At 39.1% G+C, this 19,753-nt stretch overlaps 1 protein-coding gene across 1 annotated transcript in view; it reads right to left on the reverse strand.

The window, feature by feature from the left end:
- COL3A1 (collagen type III alpha 1 chain) overlaps positions 1 to 17,632 on the reverse strand; it is a 49,158-nt gene extending 31,526 nt beyond the window's left edge. Inside the window, exon 1 of the mRNA XM_077785151.2 lies at positions 17,422 to 17,632. Coding sequence (XP_077641277.1) covers positions 17,422 to 17,500 — 79 coding nt within the window. The 5' untranslated portion in view covers positions 17,501 to 17,632. The remainder of the gene's footprint in view (positions 1 to 17,421) is intronic.
- Between the last annotated feature and the right edge of the window lie 2,121 nt (positions 17,633 to 19,753).

The raw sequence follows: 19,753 nt of genomic DNA on the forward strand, positions 1-19,753 counted from the left end.
CGAATTCTCTGCTGCAGCTACAGAGTAAAGGTGCCTAAGCTCTCCAGCACGAGTGCTACTGACTCCATGTGCCCACAGGAGCACTTGCACATGGATGTGGAATAAGCCATCTGTCCAGCTCCAGCCCCTGTCTCCAGCATCTTACATTAATAGCTGCCACCAAGGGGTTTCAAAGAGATTTTTGAAAGCCAGTGTACGTGACAGATCAGAAAGAACATTTACCTTAATTACCCAAATGGTTTGCAATTACTGTATCAGCTGGCCTGATCAAATGCTACAAGTGGGTTTTTTTCAGAAAAGAAGATTGTTCATCTGCAATATTCATGGCTTTGTGAATACATTACAACAGCTGTTTTACTGATCAATCTTGTTATAGACTATGAATATGAAAAGGCTGACAAAAACTGCCTTGACACATTAAATTTTGGATTGGTATTTTCTTAGAAAAACATGATTCAGAAAGCCAGGTCATTTAAGAACCCAATAAAATAACACTAAGAGCATCTAATTTGAGTTTTACAAGCTCGTTTTAAGTTTTGTAGATGTTTTTAGAAGTCTTAGATTGCAAACATAATATCACTGAATGTCATGAATAATTTAATAAGAATTTTTTTCATGGATAATTAAAAATAATTCAATTTATAAAAAAGAACATTCTGGGGAAAGAGGTATTTTTGTGCCTACATAATTCTTAAAACTTTAATACGAGGGTAATTTACCTACTCTACACCACCATTCAAAAAGAAAAAGAAAATGACAAAAGATGTAATTCAGATCTCTGACATTAAAATTGCCACTGGCTCCAGGCAGAAATTTCTGAATATAATCAAATTGTAATGCCCACAATTTTCTAGTATGAGACTGAGCCCAAAGTTATTGCAGTTCCTTCCTATGGGTTATGCAGTCCCCTTTTTTTTTCCTCCCTGTGTCTTTAATCTCTGTTTTTAATCTTTCCACCACTTCATTAGCACCCTGGTCTCTTTTTTTTTTTTTTTTTTCTTTTTCTTCCTCTCTGTATTTATGGGTGTGTATTCCCATTCCACACCAATGTTGTTTGGCAATGTGCACACTTAGATGTGTTTCCTCTCTTCTCATACTTCCTCTGCATTTCACCTTTCCTATAACATGTAACTTCCCTTTTCATCTTCTGAGAATCCTTTTATTTTGTAACCATGTGCTCAACTGAGCTTAATTTGCCCCTGCTCCCTTCCCACTTTCTCATTCAGCTGCTTTTCCTTGGTCATTTCGACCTGACATTTTCCATGCAATTCGTTCCCTCCTACGAGCTCTGGAAGGGCAATGGGGGAAACAATCATGTCTCCCTGCGGGGAGAGCCAGAGTGCAGATCATGGGGCAGAGCACTCCATGGGACAGGAGGGTTTCTTTTCCCAGTTTCAATCCTACTACAGGCTGTCCGTGTCCATGCATACCAGCTTGTGTTATTTTTACACATTAAATATAAAAGAAGCAAATGGGAAAATGTTGACTTGTTAAAGCTGCCACTCTTTATGGTTAAGAGTTGATTTTGACCACTATCTTGATTAGAATAACAGAGCTTCAAAAACCTCTTCCAGACATTTTCAAGCTAATATTTTTTCTTTGCCTGATATCAAGCTGGGATTTAATATTTTACCTTCCTTTGATAAAAAAATCTTATAATGGAAAGCCTTCCAATGGCATGTGAAAACTCACTCCCCTCAGACATTCTTTACCATTTAGAAATTCAAATTTTCCTTTTCCACCCCTTTTGGGCCTCTCTAGAAACTTCATATTCTGCACAAGAGAGGTGGAGAAGAGTTGCTTATTTCCAGGACAGTCTCTTCCCCACGCCCACATGTCACAGGGTTACGGCATCAGAGGATGCTGCTTCAAAGGACACTAACAACAATCTGCCTAATGCAGCTTTTGGACATGAAATGAGTACACAGAAATTTGGTAAGTTCAAATGAGAAAAAGAGCCAATTTTATTTCTGACCTCACAATATATAGAATTCTAAAAGTGACAGTGGACTGGAGGATGAAATTGCCACCTCTCCAACTACACTGGTCACACTAACAGTCCATCAATTCTCTCTTCCCACAAAGAAGAATGTAAAACAAGCATTATTTACATGACAGTGCATGAGAACTCTAGTAGAAATATGTAAACATCAGAAGGCATAGAAAACTTTTAAAAGAACTTTAAAACTTTCAAAAGAACTATAAAAGAAAACTTAACACTTTAAAAAATCAGGGAAACAGCCTAACATGTGCCTAGCAATATGTCCTTAATCTGCCAAGTTAGAGCTACCTTCTAAAACATTACTTGGCTTCCCCATCCTCACCCCACAGAACCATATCCGTGGATCCCAGGTAAATAAGCTGATTCTCTGCTTAGTTAGGTGCTGACTGTTTCTGCATGAAATATTTTCTTCCTTTTCACAAACCAGGATCATGCTGTGGACACTCAGGGAAAAACCAGGCTGCCCAGTCATGACAAGGCTAATGACAAATGTTTCCTGACAAACAGGAAAGCTGAAATGTAGAAGGGAAGGATTATGAATGAAACCTTTATGGCCTCTGAAGTGACTCAAGAGAAAAACCAAATCATAGGGTGGCTCATTGCACATGTGAAACCCTGGAAAGCTGTGTGCTGTGGGAGGCAGAACCTCAGCAGAGCTGCTGGGGAGGTTGGAGCTTGTAAGCCATGCTGAAGGAGTGGTTGGATGCACCCTGGAGAGCATGGATGGGCACAGATCCACATCACCCAGAGCAATGGACTACTCAGCTGCCACTCTACTTGAGCACCTGCCAGCTCCACATGTCAAAATGCTCTTTTCATTTGTAAACGTAATAAGGAAGGGGAGAAATTTCTCTTTTCTAGGGCAAGTCATAATTAAATAAAACCACCATTGTATGGAGTTAAAAAAACCTAATACTGTTGCTATCTGCACTTGTAATATACAGTTCTATGAACTGCAACACATATAAAGGGATGCATAGCATACAAAATTTTCTGTACCCAAAAGATGTGTTTGATTAATTGCAATAATCTGATTTTCCGCTCCCAAGATTACTTTCTTAGACTTTCAAAACCACGTATTTTAACTATGTGTTTAAAAAAAACAATGTCCTTATTTACTAGGAAATTCATATCCAAGGATATGAACATTCCTATGTCATTTTTTTCATAATTCTTACTTCCTTTTAATTGATTTATTTTGCTGTTGTTATTTTCAGATACGTGTTCTTGCTGCCTTACAGCAAAGAGGACAGCCCCAATGAGGAGCAAAAAAGACCATCTTTCCCCTGTGTTTGCACTTCTAGTTAATAAAGATTCTGTTTCCAAGACAGAAGCAGTCTTTCCTCAGTGCCCAAATTTTCACACTGTGAATACTCACCTGCCATATATTATTAAACAATATCAATAAAAAAGTGGAAATTTAAAATATGTCCCAATGACTGATAATTTTACATTAATAAGGAAATAAATGAGATTTCTCTGCACTTTTACAAGCTTGTCATTCAGTTAGGCTACAGTAGGTGGCATCATTTAACAGGAAGATGACAAAAATTTGAAGACATATGGATATAATGATATTCATATTTGCTTCTAACTTTCTGGACATTGTTAAATGAATTAAGAAATAAGCTAGGAGAGCTGCAATGAAAATGCTGTAGCCTTTGGCAGAATGAAAGTATTAAATAGATTTCCAAATGAAACTTACATCTGGGAAGACTTAGGGTGTTAAAGACACCCCCTCTGTGCTCAGATGTAGATCTGTGTGTCAGCATGTTATGACATAATGCATTTTGCATTGCACATAAAGATTAACTGTTAGCTCCAAAATCCTTTGGAAAGCTGATTTGTGCTAAAGCACTGGCGAGTAACATATAGGGATAATGAGGTTATAAAAAAGCTGACTTGTCTCCTTCTAGACTTGTGGTATAGCAGCCACATACTTGCCTTAGCCAGCTTTTCTTATTGATTCCTAAACAAACCCATTAGCCTGAGGTTTAAGAAACATTAGAACTCAACAGTATTTGTCTATGGCAATGCACAATCTTATTCTTCTTCCCAAAGCCCTAAATATGATGGCTATACAGCACTTCACTTTTGTGGCACTTACTGCAGTGCTTTGTTGGAAGTCCTGTGTCAATCTCTAGTGCACTGTTACAAAAGTTTAATACTCAAAAGCCTGAATTAATTGGAAATTAGGCTTTTTACTGAGCACTCATGTTGTTATAGGTTTTGCTGTGTGTAGCCTAAATAGTGAGCAAAATAAAAAAAAGGCAACACAATAATTTTATGCTGGTTTTGAATTATTTCCCATTCTAGGAAGACTGGCAGCTGTCCATAAGCAGACCAATAGTGAAAGCTGAAAGGAAAATCACAATTTAGTTCCAAAGGACCTATAAGTGGGGTACATGGAAGAGCCCAAATGTGTGCAAGGGAAAACACAGATGGCCATTGTCATATGACCTGAAAGATGACAGATGTCATATGGGACATAATCCCAGTCCCAGTGAGGTGAAGGGGAGTTTGTTATCACATGAGAATCTGTCCTACTCTGTAGTTGGTTTTGGCTTTGCATTTATGCATGCACCACGATCATGACTTAACCGCAATTTTATGGCAAAAGGAAAAAATTTCCTAATAGTATCCTCTAAAACCACAGGCTTTTCCACTTTGGACAAAGGCAATGTCCAGCTATTGCATTAGTAGCAGACTCACATACCCCATTTACAGAGATGTGACTAAAGGGTTAGAAATGAAAAAAACATCTTGAACTTGTCTGGTTCTGCCTCAGAGAGGGCAATAGTCCACACAGGGGTGACTCATGATCCTCCAGCAGCTGCCTGATGATGGCTTGGGAAGCAAAACTGGGGAGCTTTGGTCTGTGAGAACATGATCACAAACACAATGAGTCAAACAAACAACTTATGCTGTATTTAAAGTGAATCTAATAAAGGCTAAAGCACCAAGATGAAGAAGGCCTTGCCTCTGACTTTGACAGAATTCAATGCCTGATGAAGTTAAGAAAGCATTTGTGTTACACTTTTAACTGTACTAAACCTGTGCTTCCTCATCCTGACCTAGTTTTGGTCATTTCCTTTACAGGATGAGTACTTAAAAATTGTTTTACATTTCTTCTGTAGTAAATACATTTGTTAACTGCATACCCCAGCACTGTCTGATACATTGTTTAAACAAAGCACAAAGTAGAATATGTTGTCTATTTTCAATAGAACCACTATCATTCTCCTACTGGAGTAGGTGGAGGAATCCACTTCACCATGCGCAGCAATGCTGCTTTCCATTTCCTGAGCAGAAAAGAATGCCACAGCATCTACCTCGAGGCAAATGGTTTGGGCTCTCTGTCTGGTATTAGGATGATGTTTATAAGAAAGCCAAACACAGTCGTTCCATCCCATCATTAGTAATGGAAACAAGCAGACTTTCATAATGAATGAATTGGCTGGAGGAGCTGGGGTGGCCTGGTTTGCTGGCATGTCCGATCAGTGCCGAGTACTCCAAAGGGCTCAAACCCTGTCTAGGTCTCAGGAGTCAGAAGAGAGGTGGAAAAAAGTGAAAATAAATGGTTTAACCAGTTGGTTTTTTTTTCAACTGCAAGGCCTTCAAACATTCTCTCAGCTGGAATTGTCTTAAGCAGCTAATTAATTGAATCCATTTCACACAGTGCACAATGGCTAATTTAGGTATCCATACCTATTAGGATATTTTCAGGTTTAATAGTACTGATGAAATATATTGTAAGGCTTGTCCACATGTGATTGGAGGTAATGAAACCTCCATTTATTAAACACCTAAATGTTGATCCAGAGTGGGTCAACCATAATAATCCATTGGTGCTCTGTGAGCTGTAGAAGGAAGAGCTGCTATCAGGTGGAATGGAAAAGGAGAATGAATGAATAGTTCACAGTCTTCCCAAGTTTCACACCAAAAAGGACAGCTACATCCTGTGCTTTCAGAATGTAACTGAAGTTTCTTACTTCTAGGGATGCTTGTCTGCCAAGACAGCAGGCATTGGAAGAGTTCTGCTGCTGTGCTAGTCCGAGTTTTGCCCTTTTCTCAGATTCAGAGTATGAATGAGAAAGGTGCTTAAAAGAATGCTGGTTAAGCATAATGCTGTGTCTGTCAGAGGTGTTGCAGGATGGAGTCATGTGCTGTTTCACTGGCAATGTACAGAAGAGTCTGGATCCTCAGGTAAAGGATCCTTGTGTCACACAGCCAAACTGCCCTTGCTTCGAGACCCACCCAGTCTGTATGTCAGATTACAAAATAAATAAGAAAAAAGCAGGCAGGTACTAGTACAAACAAGTGCTTGCATTTTAAACAGCTTGTTCCTTGTTCCCTTCATTTGTGTTTGTATGCTACAAATGCCAAAACCTGTCTGCAGCCTTTAAAAAACTTTAGAAATATCAGCATTAGAATATATCCTAAGTATATTTGTTACCAGGTAAAACAAAAAGTGCCTCTATTTCCCCTGCAGATCGTTGGCTTTTTTGTAATCCTTCAAAGTGTGATTTAAAATCTCTAATTTTTCTGCTTTATCTTCAGAGGGCTGTTCTTCCCAGAAGGTAATGTGGTCTAAAGCAGCTGATTCTGTCACTCTGCTCCATCTCAACATTTATGTTTCACTAATTGCTCTATTTGGGCACACATGCTGACACCACCATACAACTTCCAAAGCTCACCCTGCCACGGCAGCGCTGCAAGGAAATAGTGACCAGAGATATCCCACCAGAGATGTTGTTACATAGCAGCTTCACTTCTTCAGCTGGTGTCTGGCATGAGAAAGCATGGCAAAAGAACTGGCTTGCTTCAAAACTGGCAATAAGCAAACAAAGTGCAGGGTGGTTTAGTTGGGGAGGCTTGTTTTTTGGCAGAACTGTCATTTCAAGCTGAGTCATACAAGGGGCAGGGTACAGCAGACTGCTCTATATCTATCACCTTGCTTCTTTCTTGGGGCTGCCCAGAGAAATGTCGACTGTCTGTTCCTGAACTCATAAAAGTCATTTTGAGGAAAAACTTCTGCTGGATTCAAGAGACAGTTATACCCTTTTTGTTCTTAGCTATTCCTTGAAAACATCATGGGTCAAACTGCTTTTTGCATGGGAGGAAGATATTCCTGAATAAACATCTGTACTGAGCTGTTACTCTGGGATTTCCTCTCCAGTGTCCCCTTCTCAACAGGCTGACTCTGCGACTAAATTATATTTATGCTTCTGTCTTTTTAGTAGAGATCAACCTCTTTTTGCCATAAGCTGCAGACTTCAGATAATTCCTCCCTGATTAAGGATAACCACTGCCTGATCAGAACCTCCCTTGATTTTACTGGGCTCTGAATCAGACCTAAAAGATGTTAGCTTCTAATAATTCTAGTGGTAACTGAAGCTCTTGCCTGACAAATCAAATCTTTTACTAAGGGTAACACTAACATTAGAGCAGGACAAAAAGTAAGAAGACATTTCATCATAATTCAGTGCACTCAGAGCCTTTTAGAAGGACCATTGCATCATACTTCAGCTACTCTTCAATTACTGGTAAAATGCCTATGAGATTTTTCCATCCCCTCTGTTCTTACATTACAATATTTTTTGGCACATCACCATTTGTGCCATGCAATGTCATGCTAAAAATAAGCAATGGACTGCAAGAACTTCATCTGTGGCTATTTAGCTGTAGTGCTGGCATAAATTCTAATACTACTCTACAGTAATATGATTTTAATGTCCTTCTTATCGTTAGAGTGAATGATACCAAATTCTTGCATAAGGACTTGTGTCTTAAAGTAAGCAAAGATGGACATAAAGTCAAGGTCCAATATGATTTCTGTTGATTTAATGAATTTATTAGTTTCTTTGAACATGCATCCTGCTCATTCCTTGGGCAGTCAATGAAGACTTCTAGAGTCAGAATCCAAGTGTCAAGGTAATGTTAGTTTTGAGCACTTGACCACTTCCAAGCATATTCCATAAGAAGCTGGCTTAATATATTTCTAAAGAAAAGTAACAGTTCAAGCTCAACACTACCAGGATCAATTATGGGGGAAAAAATTACTAAAATAGAGCACAAGATTTTGCCAAACTTAAAAAAATAAAAATCACCCCCAAGGTGTAGCTCAAAGACACACTTCTGCATTCCTGATTTTAGCTAGGACCAGGAAGAGGTTATAACATTGGAGGGTTCATTGAGATGTTTTTTGCAATAGGTCTGTCCTGGGAAGACTAAAAAAAAAACTAGAAAAGTCATTGTGCACTGCTTTCCCAGACTCTACAACCACTCTGACAGATCTAAAACATCGCAAAAGAGAGGTTCATCTTTTGAACTGATAAGAGAAAGGGAAGGAATGGAAATTGATAATTGTTAAATCTTGGTCCACATAGAACCTCATTTAAAATATTGAACTGTAACTACTTAATTAATGATGCTTTAAGCTTCTGGCTTGATAAAACCTAAGCACTGTGTGGGGAAAAATGCATGACTTTCATTTTGCATTGTCTAAATTTGTAATTAAAAATAATTTTTGGTAGGTAATTAAAATTTCAAGTCGGACATGATCCTCTCTTTCCCCTCAGCTCTGTGAGAGAGCTAACAGATTTGTGCAATGCTGTTTCTGTGGTTTGCCTTGGAAGAGATGAGCCTGATTCAATGCTTCTCTCCTGAGGCTGAAGCAGAAGGGAAATGTTACAATGGCAGTATAATACATGTGGTAATATCATTTATATTTTCAGATACCTTGGACAAAGTCACCCCAATATAACTCCACAGCCATAATGGATTTACATCTGAGATGAGTAAAGCAGCAGGGGGGCAAATTCTACGCTGGCCTAAGTCCCTGCACAATTTTATTGGTTTCCCTGTAATTTCAGAAGTTGGAAGTAAATGAAGGATTTGGTTATTGGATTTCATATTCCAGAGAAGGATTAAAGTGCTCTGGCATACTGTCTAAAGAAAAGAATCATATCTTTGGCTGCCAATAAATTAAGGGCATTTGTAATTCAGAAGGTTGTGGTGGGGTTCTAAATGCATAGAGCATCATTAACCTAGTTTCATCTGCAAAACAGTTTGTATTCATTCACTCCTTATTCCAGTTTCTACTAATTCACCCCACATCCATTTTGGACAGTTTGTTGGATATGGATGGCAGTATTTGAAATTCTTCTTAATCTGCCTCATAGAGTATATTAAATGGCTATTTGTACACTGGATACAACGCTCTTATTGTCAGCCTCCTAGGGCTACTAAAGTAAGTATTGTAAGGGTTTTCTCAGGGTACCAAAGACAACTTAATTTTGGAGACACTTTAAAATATCAAGTTCTATGCCTGGACATTTTTCAAGCACAAAGACCTATGGATCTTCCTAACTAATTCTCTTGTGAGGTGAAAATTCCCACTTTTGGTGCAGTGAAGAGCCTGCAAGCAGAAAGCTGGCTTTTTATTAATATCAGAGGTCAGCTACCTTGCTACTGAAGTGGCTGCCTGAGGCCTGGCACACATTTAGCTCTCCCTGCTCTGTGCAGCAACAACCCCAGCTGGCACAGGGTGAGAATAAACAGCACCACATAGCCCAGGAGGGCTGGAACATCTGCAGCAGACACAACCCGATCCAGCACAGTTTATCTGCTGCAGCCCTTAAAAGGTATGGGTGGAAGACCTGGAGCCAGAGAACACCTGACAAATGCATTAAGTTCTGTACAATTCACTTTTTTTGATTCTTCACTGAAATACATTTGCAGCAATCTTACTCTCTTCAGCTGCTCAGAAATAATCAGTTGAAGTAGAAAGCTCTCTTCTTTCTTCCCCCCACTCCTCCATATTAATCTTATTCTGTTCATACAAAAAAGGAGGGAGCTACAAAGAGGACCACCCGGCCAACAGCTAAGCCACCAACAGTCTTAGAATATTGTGCAAAGAATCTTCAAAATGTCTGAGTAGATTTCAATTACTGTTTTCAAAGATTTGCAATTCCCACTACATAGCCCATTGTTTGCTTTCACTAGGACATTCTTCTCTTAAACAGTTGGCACGGAATGACGACTGCTCTGTAGGGAAACTAGCAAACACCATACAGTAGATTAAAAGGCAAAACCAGAGAAGCTGTAAGTTTTTTTTTTTTTTTAAAGAGACTCTCATGAACATAAAAGTGTTTTCCAAGAAAATATGAATCCTATTTTTGCTGCTTATAGCTGAAGGAAAGCATGGGGGATGTAGTTTATTCTCCTTTGATGCTCAGCATGACTATTACAGTGAACATCAAAGGAACAATGAGCAATGCTTCCAGTATTTCCCATTAATTCTGTTTGGATGAGCAATTGTTTCTGTCTCATCTGTTTGAAAAAAAAAGATGCAATTTTGTTCTTGCTTATTTTCCTAAAAGAAAATGGAAGAAAAAGAGAAGCACCAGCACAAAGGGAAAGAAGAGAAGAAAAGATGTTTGCTGCAAACATCCTTCTAATGCACCAACTGGTCACTGGGCGTGAGCTACAGGGAGTTTCAGTGGGAACTGATTATGTCCAGGAGTTTTCCAAGAACTGCCAGAGCTGAATTGCTGTGGGAAGCATTTTCCAGACACAGATCATCCTTTCATATCTGCTGCTGAAAAACGTGCCTGGGTTGTTCCTATGATTCTGCAGCCCTTTGCAGTGCTGGATTTGGGAATAAAGGGGTGCCTGAAGCTGCCTAAGCAGCCCAAGAAATGCTTTGCACCTGATGGAGAGCAGAGGTGCTTGTGCCACTCTCCAGGGTGGGATGCACAGTGACTTGAAAGAGAAATCCAGCAGCAGAAAGGGATGTGTCTCCAGTGGCTGTGGATAACTTTGCATTCTGCTGAAGGCCAAACTCTGCTAAAGTCTTAAATGTACAAGTCACATCCCTCCTTTCTTGGCAGTCATTTGGGTGTCCCTTTAGCTGTAGGAGAAGGCCTAGGCTTTCAAAACAAAAAAACACATTCAGCCTTGAAATACATATATTTTCATTACCCTGTTGAAAGTCCTGTGCATGCTTTCTCCTTCCTGGCAGGCATCTCTTCATGGAGTACTTGTGTGAATCAAAGCAAGACAAAAATGTGCAGACATTGTCAAAGGAGGTACCATTTTCATTCTCATTCTGATAGTTCATGTTTAAATGAAGGGCTTGACATAAGTGGGGGAAAATGGAAGTACTCTCTGAGCTAATCTGAAAGGAATCTCCTCTGCTAAACTAAACAAAGCCAGAAGTCCCAGAGCTGAAGTTTATCCAAACTAAAGCCAACAATCGGTTGTTGTTGGAGGGGGTTATATCATGTTTTCCATTGTCATGTTGACATGAAACAGGCAGAGGCTTCCACTTTGCAAACTCAGAGACAAGATTGGCTCTGAAGTGAAAATAAATAAAGAGAAGCAGTGGTTGGAAGTAGGTTAGGTTTCCTCAAATTAAAATTCAAAGAACATTTCATGTAAAAGAGGAGATGAGAAAAAATAATGACTGCTTGAAAATATAAATGAAAAATTCAATGTACTATACCTCTGTGTGAAAGATGAGATACTCTACAGCCAATGGTGGATCTCATTCCTCCTTGCACACCTCCAGCATTTAAGACAGGGTTAGCAGACCTCTCCCTGTCTCTCTTGTGCTAACAGTAGCAAAGCCATGTGAGAAATATTAATAGCATGGGCACCACATATAAGTATGTAAATCTTATTTCCCTGAAACAAAGCCTGACTGTCTTGAAAGGAGAACAATCAGGGAATTCTGTGGGAATTCCTTACAGATTTTTCCAGTGACAAGACGTCTCTTGTCAGGGAAGCCACAGAGGACAGAAAGGAAAGCTTGGTGACCCCTGTGCATCAAAAGATTCAGTAGAAGAAAATCCCTAGAGCTATAACTGTCCTGCAGCAGTCACCAAGGCTGTGGGAAGCTGCCAGCAGTGAACCACCACACAGCACCTCTTCCACAGGGACACCACTGCTGTGACAAGCAAGGCCGCAGAGAGCCAGCCCTCCAGGAGGAATCCACAGCATCCCCTGGGATGCACATGGGCAGCACACTGAGGGCCAGGGCTGCAGCACTCTGTGCACCCAGCCATGCTGCCCTCAACAGCCTGACCTGAAGTTACAGAGGTAAAATAACCCTTCCTGTACCCCTCCTGGAGCAGGAATCACATCTGTGCCCAGCTCTCCTTTTGTATAAAGTGTATTACCATGGATAAGTAGAAACAGAGATAGGCTGGTAAAGTATTGCAGCAGGTAAATGATGACACTGAAATTTTTGCTCTATTTGGGGTTGAACATTTTTTATCATCTGCCAAAAACCAAAACCAGAATGTCTCAAAATTATAGACAAATGGCAGTAGATATTGAACTCCAAACCATGTTAAAGTCATGTAATCTACAATTTACCAGGCTACAACATGGAGAATGAGCTAACAGAAGCAATAAACAGATTTTATTATACCTTTCTCAAATCTGTTTTATTTTTTGGGTGCTGCCAATAATAAATTGAACTGTGCTCTATCATATCAAACTGTAATGGTGTGGGACTCTAATCCAGTTACTTTAAGACCATAGAACCCTCTATTTGTTAACAACATATCTTTGCTATTGCCAACAATTTCCATTTCCTTAACTGAGATCTTTTGCCCAGTTTCTTAAACAAGCATGACTAAAGGACAGCATAATCTGGAATATGAATTGTATGACCATTCCACTAATATCTAATTCTGTGAGCTTTGACAAATTACTCCAAACCAGAAATTAAATCTTGCAACTCTTACAGCAGCTGTGGCTTGTGCTCTTCAGCAGACTAGGAGCCTACCTCAGAAACATCAAGAGCGATACAGTGTGCCAGGTGCCTGATAGCCTGGGAAAGTGCACTTTGTTATTGTTTGCCCTTCCTGGTAGGCTGAACCTTTCAACCCTGAAGAGGTTGCTTTTAATCCCAAATGCTAAATGCTGCTCTGCATCATTTCCTTTACTGCCCCTCAGTACACTGTCCCAATTACAAGGGCAGGTATGTCCCATTTTCTGCAGATTTCTGATTAAAGCAAGGTGTGAACAACACTAGCACATAACAACGACTAATGAACAGTGTCAGTCCGGTTTCTCAGCCAGCCTATGGAACAAAAAAGTGATGGTAATTTCTTTTCTTTTTTGAGTAGCGTTAATTACAACTCTCTCCCAGCTGTTGTGTAAGGCTGGCATCAGCGGAGTTTGCAAGTGACACCTGGCTGCTTATTTCAAACCTCAACACTTTGGCAGAAGCTGGAAGAGGAAATAGGATCTGCTTGTAATCTGCAGCACTAAGAGGAGAGCAAACATAATGACTCTGACCGAGGCATCAACAGAGGTTTGTGCCAGCAACAACACCCTTCTACCTCTGCCTCTTCCCCCTGTAATAAAGCAGTGGATGTTTCCAACTCCACCTCCTCTTTCAGAAAAATCAGTCTATGTAGATTTGGGGATTTGGTCTCAAGTCAAAAACAGATCTGGAAAATAATGAAAGGGTTATATAATAGTCTAATTTTCCAAAGGCTAATGTGTTCCAGGGGTGTGTGATATAAAATGTGTTTATGAAATTTGTCATATTTCCAAGAACATATATATAATGTTTGGAGGGGGTGGATTCCCTAGGCTTTCATTTAGCATTAGTTTTCCAGACCAGAAAGGAATGTTTCAATTTTCCTAAGCATAACCTTGTCTGCTGTGTGCTTGGTAAAAAATAGCTAGGAAAAATGGAAGAAGAGGAGTAGACCCCAGATATTTCATTACTTTGCATAGTCCAGGTTACTTATGATGGTTAATTATCTCTTGGCACACAGATGAGCATCATCTGGTTTTACTGTCAAAATTCTGGAGGGAAACCTTTCTGAGTTACCAAAAGCTATGAAGAGAGATAGTTCTGTTGTTAGCATTACCCTTAAACTGGAAATTTATCAACAAAGAGCACATGTGTACAGTATTCCATACAGCTAACTGCTAAACATGACAGTCTGGCAGTCTCACAAATAAACTACATCTGTACAGTACCCATCCACTTCACATACTATCCAATCCTTCCCAGTTAACAAAAACAGAAATCAAAATGCCCAAATCAGCTCTTTACAAGTTTTCTTAAAATATCATTCTTTTCTCTGGGATCAGAAATGGGTTCTCAGCAGGAAAAGTCATTTGCATGCTGCCTCCTGAAACCTACATGTAATGGTTATATATCATTTTAAAACTGCAATTTTCAACTGAAAGTAATACGAAAGGTCAATAAGTCTTTTCAGAGAGATTTTAGCATTCAGCCATTACCTCAGAAACTAGTTTCCTGACCAAACATCCAAGATAATACTTGCATTACAAGGAAAACACTAAATTACTTTAGAGCAAAAAAATTACTTGGAATAATACTGAAGGGGTTCTGGCATTGCTGCCACACTGCTTTCAGAGCAGTAGAGTTTTTCTAATGACCTTAGTGAAGTTCCTCAAGGACTGGGGTGTACCTATGAGAAGTGTCCTGCTCTGGCTGACTGGAGTGCCCTTTAAGCATCACAGATGCAGCTGAGAGACCCAAATCCATCTGACTTCCTTTTGGCACTGATGTGAGGGCACTGTGTATGTGCTTCCTTTGTAGGCAGTGGAAAGTGCCAAATACCTCCAGTCTGGCTAGCTAAAACTTATTCAAACTTATTCTGTCTTCTGGAAGTAGCTGTCATAATTGCATGTACAAACTCAAGATAAATGGGATGAATGCAGGCTGCAAGGCTTAGCAAATGCTTTCACAACTTGGGTGGAGAATGCATTTCTTTCCTAAAGAAGCATTCTAACATCTTACACTTTTGAGTAGTTTAATATGCCGGATGTGAAGGTGCCTTCAAAGGGTGGAACCCAATATACATTGCTGGACTCTGAATCATCTGTCCTGTCCAAAGTGCTGGCTTAGTGTCCTATCAGCCATCAGGGGCATCTTATCTTGAACATGGGCAGAGCTGGAAAGCCCTGACACGTCAGAAAACCTGGATTGTGTCAAGGTGGTTTCATCTCCAGGCTAAAAACATACCCATATCCATGGGTAACAAGGACACAGCTTTTGAGTTCACAGAAAATTCCTTGTTGCACAGTATCTGAATCCCAAGCTCTAGAAGAGGTTTAGCCTGAGGCTGTACTCAAATCTCCATTCCAAGCTATTACAGCAAGACAAAGAAACACATAGCCCAGGGGTACATCTGACTCCCCTAAACTCAGAGTATACTGAGCAGTTTCCTTAATATCTTGCCAAGTCTTGTCTCCTGGCAGGCTTTCCTAAGGAAATTTTTATATTGACTTACATTTGATATTAACCATATAAACATTTTTCTTGACAAGAGAGAGCATTTTAACATGTCTGGAAATTCTCTTTTCAGTTGTGGAAAATTTGGTTTCCCAGTCCATTCCCTGCCCTGCACATGAATTAGTGATATGAATAATCAACTCCTTCAATTACTATTTTCTGTGAGAAAAGCATATTCAAATGTGTGGAAAGAAATGTTCTAAAGTGAGGAGAGAATCCAATTTTTTAAGGGATAACTAGTGATTTTTCATTCTCTCTGTGTAACCTCATCCCTGTAAATAGTATGGAAATTAGTCCAGTAAGGAAATGTTACAACACCATGAAACAGGAATGTGGCAGAGAAATGAGAATACTCATTCACACTTAATTTGTGTATTATTCTTCTATCCAAAATTTACCATTTATTGAATCAAATATATGTTGCACCTCAGAAATGTCCAGGGATGTGACTAGAGAAGGAGACCTGGCACTCAGAAGAGGTTTGTGTATGTAGAGAAATAAAACTGATGTTCCTTCTCTTTTTATTGGATTGTCTCTTAGACTTTATCTCTCTGATGATAGACAAAGGTATATAATAGAACACTTACTGCATGTTAAATATAAACAATATACGTATTGTCTGCTGCTGTAAGCAGAGAAAACTCACAGCACACATTTGCTCACATTTTATAATCACTGCATTTTATAATCCTTACTGAAAATAATTGGAGAAAAAATTTGTATTCCCCAAAGCAGAAACAGAAAAGGATCAGTTCACAGTAAATTCTCTGTACTCTCTACAGAATATATGCATTGGTTGGGTTTATTTTTTATAGACACTTAGGCTTAGCCTGTGCCTATGCTAGGTGAGGGAGGCTGGTGCTGCAGAGACTGTTGTCTGATTTGCTCATGCACAGATCCTCCTGAGCTCCAAGTGCTCCAGTGCCAACAGGCTGCCCCTGGTGGACTCACTCACCCCTCGACAGAGGTCCCTGTCCAGGTATGGTGAGACAGATGGGTTTGCCTTGAACTGGCTCAAGTAATAGTTTTCATGATGTGTGTCATACAGAGTAGCATAGGGTGTGATTTTAAAGGCATTTGGCTTTCCTTCACAGCACTACAATTTCTTTGGCTGCTGCTTATTGAATTAATTGTAAGGTTATTCATGCCTCTCTGTAGGAATAAATAAATTGCCGATCTTTCATATTTACAGGACAGAAAAGTGTTTTTTCTTAAGGAAAGTCTGGTTTATACTATCTGGCAAACAGGAACTGAAGACATCCAAAAAAGGTCAGCTGTACTTGTGGAATGCCATCTGTTTAACTTAAATACTCATACCACACTTATCTTCACTCTAGGTTGAATTTTTGTATACAAAGTACTTCTCTTCCCTCTGAATTCCATGTTCAGTTGGTTTTTGGTGTTCTTGCTCTCTGTAAACATGCACGCACACACTCGCATGGATTTCCACATACCATCAACTGCTAATCAGTCTCCTGAAGAGCTGAAACAGCCTGCAGATGCCTGATTCAAACTATTGCAGCTGAGGGAATGAATTTCCCCTCCTGTTCTATGCCAAAGTAAAAATTCTGTAAGCTGACATATTTTCATATATCACTCTTAAAAACTCCTTCAACAAAACCATTCAGAATTGTAAGCCTTTTTTTTCTGCATGCAAATTGTTGAAAGAAACCCCCACGGTGCCTGTGTAAGACAAACAAGCACAAAGGAGAACTCCAAATAAAATAGCTGGAAGCAAAGACTTATTCCTTGTGAAAAAGAGCTTCCAGGCAGCATGGAGCTAACAGTTAAAATGTTATTCCAAGAGTTAAAAGAAATAGCATAGGATCTCCTTGGTGTCTGTAGCAGGAAAACAAGTAAGAACAAGAACAAATGCAGCCAAGGCAGACAGCACTGTACAGTCCTTCTAACTTTAAAGAAAGCAAAGCAAAGAGAAACCTTTGGGATGATACTGCAAATCCCTGCAGCTTTCAGCTTCTCCATTAAATATCTGACTGCTGAATTAGTGAAGGAAAAGTGTTCTGGTGAGATTCGTGCATACACACTTCTGACAAGATATTAAAATTACTGGTAAAAATAAAAATAAAATAAAAACATGAAATCATAAGAAGCTTGAATTACTCACCGACTTGTTGTGCCAAAATAACTGAGGGTTGAAACACGGCAAGAATGAGCAAAGTTACTTTTTGCACAGAGCTCATCATGTCTAAATATTAGACATGAGACTCTCTGTGCAAAAATAAAAATGGGGGGGGAAGAAAAAAAAAATCTGTTCAAAATAGCAACATCGGTTGTTCCCTGCCCTTCCAGCACCGGGCCATGTACAGAACTCAGCCACAAGCATTCCCCAGCTTTGGCCTTAAATAGGAAAAAAATTGGCTTACTTTTCTTTTCCACCCCCTTTGCTGAAACATGAGAAGAAGACCCATCCCCTAACAGTAAATGAATGATTAATATTTCTCTTGGCTTTACAGAAGACTAAAGTCAACTAAACAAGACACACAGCACATCTGGAACTTTTGTGTGCATACAAAATGCATGCTGACACTGTATATGAACAGTTAGTGTGCACACTATGTGACATATATGCATGTGAAAATAAAACCCCATGCCAAAGCACCTGGGGTAAAGCATTTCTTCATGTTAATTAGGAGTCAATCGGTAAAGCTCAAAGAGTATTTTTAATTCTTAGTGCTCCCTAACATAGATAAAAGGTAAGTAGAGATGCATCTGCACAGACTGAAAGAATCTCGGAAGTGGAGGAGCAAACCTGGGTATTTCAACTAATGAGCAATCAGAATCAATGAAAGGAAGGACTGAAAATCACACTTCTGTTCCAGGGCTTTTCTCACTATTTCCACCTCACAACATGATTTTGTTTTACCTGGGGAGAAAGCAGACATTAAGAAAAATTATGAAGAGAATAAGATTGCAAATCACAGGCATCAATCTGTCAAACTCTTTTCAAGTAATTCAGTTTGATGTTGTCATTACAACATTTGAAAGGAATGCAGAACATTTTTTTTGTCTGTTGCTCCTCAAACAAGAAGGTAGAGAGGGCAAAAAAAAAAAAAAAAAAAAAAAGAAATCTTGAAACTACTAATGCCTTAAAACCTAGTTATTTCTTTGTTCCACACAATTAACTGAGAATAAGCAGACAACACAAACTTGTTTTCCAAATCAAATGGTTTGAGCAGGTTTTGTTATGAATCCAGTTTTGCTGGGATTGTAGCCTTAAAAAACCCCAGAGTGAATGCAGAAATCTGTCACAGTGGACATCTCTGCTAAAACAATCAACCAATTGCTGCTGTCAGTCAATCAATCTGATCCAGGTCATGTCTTGCAGAAGTGCTCATTCATTTGTTCTCAAGTGTTGCTGAAATTACAGTGACCCAGGGAACCATCCCTCCTTTCAATAATTTGTGAGTGCCATGAACTGTCATCCAAAAAAGGGATGAAACCTCTGTATGCATCACAAAATAAGAACAGTGTGAGGTTTAATCTAGTAGGTATTGGATCTCATTTCAAAGCCTATTTTTCTGAAATAAATTTGCCCTTAAACTGAAATACCCTCTTCTGCTGGAGTGGAGAAGGTTGAAGCAAGTATGAAGAGGTTTTAAATAATTTGATGTCACTTTTAACATATCCTGAGCATTTCTTCTGCGCCCTAAATGCTTATAAGGTATGAATGCCTTTGTACATTCCAAAGGAATTACACACCACTTTTTTATCCCTGAATCTGCCAATACTTCATGATACCTCTGTTGCATTGGCAGAGCTATATCCTGCAGGTTTGAGTTTTCATATCCAGGATCATATCACTTAAAAGGTTAGGTTATTTGGTTTATAGCATTCAAGTAGTTCCAATCAACAAACAGATAACCAGCTCTTGTTGAGTCACCCTAGAACATAAGACAACAGGCTTCAAATTTTTATGCAAGGGCCTACATGGTGTTCTTCTCTTCTGGATTTATGCTCAGAACATAAGATAGAATAAGAAATAAATCCAAGGACCTGGATTTGTTTGTTTCTCTTAAATAGAAATGTACAAACAGATCAAACCCTGGATAAAAACCATTCGCAACTACATAAAGAGAATGAAACTGAATTAACTTGTACCAAGATCACATGTAGGTCAATCTTCTGCAATAATGTTTATGTGTTTGTCACAGTAATTGTTTCATTTTCATGAAGCCTAATGACTGTTACTTGGTAAGTGTCCCTATTGAGGAAAAAAATAAGAATCCATTCAAGGTATTTCAGTTAAAAACACTTTCACATTGAGTTCTGCAAATTTTTTAGCCTGTTTGACCACAATAAACATTTCTCTAAATTTCTTAAATCTAATCTTTCAAAAAAAGAATGTCCTTGGCGACTCCCTTATTTTCACTAATGCTTGCCTTCAGTTTTTACACTACAACACTTGTCTGAGTAAAATTTAAATTCTAACTTTTCTG

This window comes from Lonchura striata, chromosome 7 (genome assembly GCF_050655825.1).
Source record: "Lonchura striata isolate lonStrDom1 chromosome 7, ASM5065582v1, whole genome shotgun sequence".
NCBI lineage: Eukaryota > Metazoa > Chordata > Aves > Passeriformes > Estrildidae > Lonchura > Lonchura striata.